General features: G+C 26.7%; 1 protein-coding gene across 1 annotated transcript in view; it reads right to left on the bottom strand.

The window, feature by feature from the left end:
- LOC125044424 (pre-mRNA-splicing factor SYF2-like) overlaps positions 1–5,267 on the bottom strand; it is a 28,165-nt gene extending 22,898 nt beyond the window's left edge. Inside the window, exon 1 of the mRNA XM_047641081.1 lies at positions 5,180–5,267. Within this exon, the coding sequence (XP_047497037.1) occupies positions 5,180–5,188 (9 nt within the window). The 5' untranslated portion in view covers positions 5,189–5,267. The remainder of the gene's footprint in view (positions 1–5,179) is intronic.
- Between the last annotated feature and the right edge of the window lie 859 nt (positions 5,268–6,126).

Genomic DNA, 6,126 nt, shown 5'->3' with positions numbered 1-6,126 from the left:
ATATATATATATATATATATATATATATATAGCATATATATATATATATATATATATATATATATATATATATATATATATATATATATAGCATATATATATATATATATATATATATATATATAGCATATATATATATATATATATATATATATATATATATATATATATATAGCATATATATATATATATATATATATATATATATAGCATATATATATATATATATATATATATATATATATAGCATATATATATATATATATATATATATATATATAGCATATATATATATATATATATATATATATATATATATATATATATATATATATATATATATATATATATATATATATATATATATATATATATATATATATATATATATATATATATATATATATATATATAGCATATATATATATATATATATATATATATATATATATATATATATATATATATATATATATATATATATATATATATATATATATATATATATAGCATATATATATATATATATATATATATATATATATATATATATATATATATATATATATATATATATAGCATATATATATATATATATATATATATATATATATATATATATATATATATATATATATATATATATAGCATATATATATATATATATATATATATATATATAGCATATATATATATATATATATATATATATATATATATATATATATATATATATATATATATATATATATATATATATATATAGCATATATATATATATATATATATATATATATATATATATATAGCATATATATATATATATATATATATATATATATATATATATATATATATATATATATATATATATATATATATATATATATAGCATATATATATATATATATATATATATATATATATATATATATATATATATATATATATATATATATATATATATATATATATATATATATATATATATATAGCATATATATATATATATATATATATATATATATATATATATATATATATATATATATATATATATATATATATATATAGCATATATATATATATATATATATATATATATATATATATATATATATAGCATATATATATATATATATATATAGCATATATATATATATATATAGCATATATATATATATATATATAGCATATATATATATATATATAGCATATATATATATATATATATATATATATATATATATATAGCATATATATATATATATATATATATATATAAATAGCATATATATATATATATATATATATATAAATAGCATATATATATATATATATATATATATATATAAATAGCATATATATATATATATATATATATATATATATATATATATATATATATATATATATATATATATATATATATATAGCATATATAGCATATATAGCATATATATATATATATATATATATATATATATATAAATAGCATATATATATATATATATATATATATATATATATATAAATAACATATATATATATATATATATAAATAGCATATATATATATATATATATATATATATATATATATATATATAGCATATATATATATATATATATATATATATATATATATATAGCATATATAGCATATATATATATATAGCATATATATATATATATATATATATATATATAGCATATATAGCATATATATATATATATATATATATAGCATATATATATATGGCATATATATATATATAGCATATATATATATATATTTATATATATATACACATACATATATATATATATAGATATGCAATGTTTGATGAACTATTTGTTAACATCATCATATAGTTGACTGGTTCTTATACTGGAGTAGCTGACCAATGATCTTTCTCCAAAGTAGATGTTTTGTAATCAATATTGGTGGTTCTCAACCCACCATCATATCTTATTACATTGTCTACTCTTGTTTGGCGATAAATGTAGGTGATTTGCAGCAAATTATGGACATTATGGAAAATATTCTAAACACTTTCACAAGACCAATCACATTGATACTAAGTTCCTCTCACCCTATACACCTGTTGTGGACCCCACACCATAAGGATTCTAGAAGAATGAGAACTCATGGTTGTGTCTGCACTTCCATAGATGGTGCCAGAGCCAGTACACAATTTAAATAGGATAACAAGTGCTATTTAGTGTCTGTTAGTGGCATATGTCTATATGGTATATGCGTTATCGTTCCACTTCATCCTATACCACCGCTACACCCCAGGCTAACGGAGACACCACAGCTTGGGAGCTGTGCAACTGCTGGGGGAAATGAGTGACTGCCTGCTCCACAGGTAATGGGGAATACCCCCCAATTCTAGTCAGTATATGATACTTACTATATCACAGGTTCATATGCTTTTACTCAGCATCTGAACCTAATCAGCAAGGATTAGGGATTAGCATCCCCCCCTCCAGGGGTTACATTCCCCTGCATTGGATATATCAGTGTATGACATAAGCTCATGATACAATCATAGTGCCTGGGATTGCCTGATGCCAAGTCTGTCCTACCATCCATCCTGACATGGTGGATTCTTTGTCATCCTTGGCTTGGGTTGAGGGTGTATATCCTTACTTAACCCTGTAATTTCCCTGGTACTTTACATGGCAAATTTTTAGTGTATGACAATCAGGATTTCAAGCTAAACAAGGTATGGAATGGATACCTTGATGAAAATTGATACACTTTTCATCTATGACATTTCCTGCAGAAATCAAAAATAAAGGAGATACATGACAAAACAGATCAGATAGAGCAATCTTTTTTTAAATCTGTCCCAATGTTTATATTGTGATGATAAAACTACTCTGCATAACTCATTCCAGCAATCTGTCAAGTAGTTCATGTAATACTACGTGCTTGTTAAAACAATAATTTGGCAACATCTGCTTTTCCTAATCTATGTATTTTATGCATTCTTTGGTCATTATTATAATCTTTTAAGTTTTACTTACACAATCATTTACAGAGCCTTCTGTGCATGTGCACTTTCACCACCAGGATTTTTGACAGTACCAGGAGACCCCATTCCAATATATTGGCTATCCATAAGAAATACTCATCCATAACTATCACAATTTGATAAACAAAGGTTTGTGGTTTTCAGTGAGAAATTTATGTGTAGAAGCAAATGTATTAATCTGTAATTTATACCTAGAAATGTTGAAACTCTATTTGATATATCAAAATTGTATCCTCCGTTCGTTTTGGGTCACTTACCTTGGGTGTCTAATTAGGCAGTTAGGGTGGGAGGTTCTTATGTATTGTATATGGACCACAGGGGTTAGGGACCTATATAGAGTGCATAGCAGAAATATCACAGGGGTTCAGATCGCAAAGCCCCTGTCTAGGGAGTTAGGTTGAGTTATTGATTAGGACATATCATATGACAACCATATCATCTGCAATGGAAAATAACGAGATTCACACATAAATTCTGTGGATAATTGAAAGGAGAAATAATAATTGCCAGAATGGATGCCTGTGTGAAACAAAAAACGGGTTAATACTATTGAGAGTGATGCACAGAGATAGAGGAAAATGAACACTGCCATTTTAAAGAGCATAAAAAATAGAGTAGGAAACGATACAGGTTTATCTGCAGCAGCCTCATATTTACCAGGAAATGACAAAAATATCCGTTGCATGTCCTTAATGTCTCATTTTTTATAGCTCCATTTTATACAATTTCTATACTAATCACATTTTCTGTTGGCAAACCTGGTAATCATTCCTGATTACTTATTCATTTCATTATTATTTTTTCATATTCCGACCTTTTGCTTGATGTGTGTCAGTCGCACAGAGCATTTCTTATGAATCTGCACAGGGTGTCTTTCAATTTCCAAACAAGACTATTTGTGAGTGTGCAGCTCATCTGTACCCTCCACACTGATGGAATGTGTCACAATGTCATTTGGCACAAACTGCTAATAAAGGGGGGATACAGGGGGGCTTGTCTCCCCTTGACTAGAGAATAAATAGAAAGATAAAGTTAGGTTGGATTATTTACATGTAAAAACAGTTTATTATAACTGCATTATCTGAAACTAGGCTTGCCTTTTCTGAAAACAGGCTTTTTTGCGCATATCGTTTGCACTTGTTTACTTGGGAGTTATTTCGTTTGTGTTTGTTGAACAAAGTTTGGCTTGTGTTTTCGAAAAATCAACATTACTATTGTTTTCGGAACACAAAGTCCAGCTCAGTTTTTTTTTAAATTGACTTTTTAACGTTTCATAAATCACTTTCCCACACAGTTCCCACACATCCCCCAAGATCGTTGGGTAGATGGAACAAAAAAAATTGCTTCTTCATAAGGGAAGATTAGAGTAAGAGGAACTCATTGATACCACTATGTGTGATCAGTTTTGTGAAGGTATGTTGAATATTTACCATAATTACCCACATCAGGATTAACCTTCCACAAAATAATGTTCTAATGTGCAATGTACTTTTGGTCCATGATAGGCTCAAGTTGTTGAATGCAAGCAAGACTACTTGGGAAGTAAAATATAATTAACAGATGATTATATTTACAACTGAATGCTGATCAAATATACTATCATCACTGAGATTAAAGACTGAAAGAGAGACTATAAGCCATCAAAAAAATCACTTTCTAATTCAGCAAAACATCAAAAGGTCAATATGTAAAGAGGGTAATGGGTTACTTTCAAAACAATTTTGATATTTTTCTGCATGAAACCCACTGCTTTCAACGACTCCAGACATCACTTTCTCCATCGGCAATCTTGATTTGATAGTCCCGATATCAGGGGAGGGCATGAAGTATATCAGGGAAATTATGGAGTAAAACAGGACCCCCGCGGTTGTTAAACAAAACGTCCTAATCCAACATCCAACCTAACCTAACCCCGTGGTAGTATATGCGCCTAGCCAGTGGGCTACGCTCCCTTGACCCCCATAGTAGTATATGCGTCTAGAATTCTTTTCTTTTACGTATAGCACCCTTGGGAAGCATATAGTGCCATAGAAGAACTTTGTCTTGGTTTGTATTATTCTATCAATTCATGTAGGTTTTATTACCCAACTCTGCCACTTCCTTATACTACATATTGTCCTGAATTAACAAACAAACCTGAGCCATTGCAGAAAGGAAATGTCGGGATGCGCCAGGCGACGCGAAAACACAACCCGACCACAACAACCCTCCTGATGCGAAGGCCATAGTAATTGATTTCATGTGCAGTTTAAGTACTTTTTTCTAATTAAAAATATTTTGTTTCGTCAAAATAGGCATATCAGAGATTATGTTATATGATTACTGCATCTGATAAAATGATTATTGAATTGTAGAATTGTATCTATTACGTAACGCGGAAATAAAGAATACGTTTCCTATCTGAAAACGCAACAAAAAAATATTTACTATTATTAAATAAGATTTACATATAAACATGTATGTATGTATATACATCTACATTAACATACACATATATTATCATCATCATCATCCACTGCAGGACGTAGGCCTCTCCCAATATTTTCCAACTTTATCTTGCGTTTTTTGTCCTATCTTGGCCCTCAAATTTGTATATTACTTCACGCCATCTTGTCATTGGTCTGGTCCTTGGCCTTTTTATGTTATCTATAGCCCAGTCTGTTATTTTCTTTGTCCATCTGTTGTCCTGTCTCAGGCTTTACATATATATATATATATATATATATATATATATATATATATATATATATATATATATATATATCTCCTTTCTATCCCCTTTTTTATGGATCAGTTATTGCATCGTTCCAGGCTTTCGAAGTTTTTCCATTAAGAAGGCATTTGTTAAAAAGATTGGCTAGTTTCACTGTTGCAATTTCTTCCGCATCTATTATAAGGTCTATACTAATTCCGTCTTCACCTTGTTTTCCCTCTCTTCTTTTTTTCCCCTATTCCGAGTCTCCTTTTAGCTGTCTTCATGCTGGTTTCTGAATCACAGTTTCTGTTATATATATATATATATATATATATATATATATATATATATATATATATATATATACACACACATATGTTGGTGTGTA

Source organism: Penaeus chinensis, chromosome 35 (genome assembly GCF_019202785.1).
Source record: "Penaeus chinensis breed Huanghai No. 1 chromosome 35, ASM1920278v2, whole genome shotgun sequence".
NCBI lineage: Eukaryota > Metazoa > Arthropoda > Malacostraca > Decapoda > Penaeidae > Penaeus > Penaeus chinensis.
The sequence above is the reverse complement of the archived record's forward strand: the minus strand, read 5'-3'. Positions and strand labels throughout refer to the sequence as shown.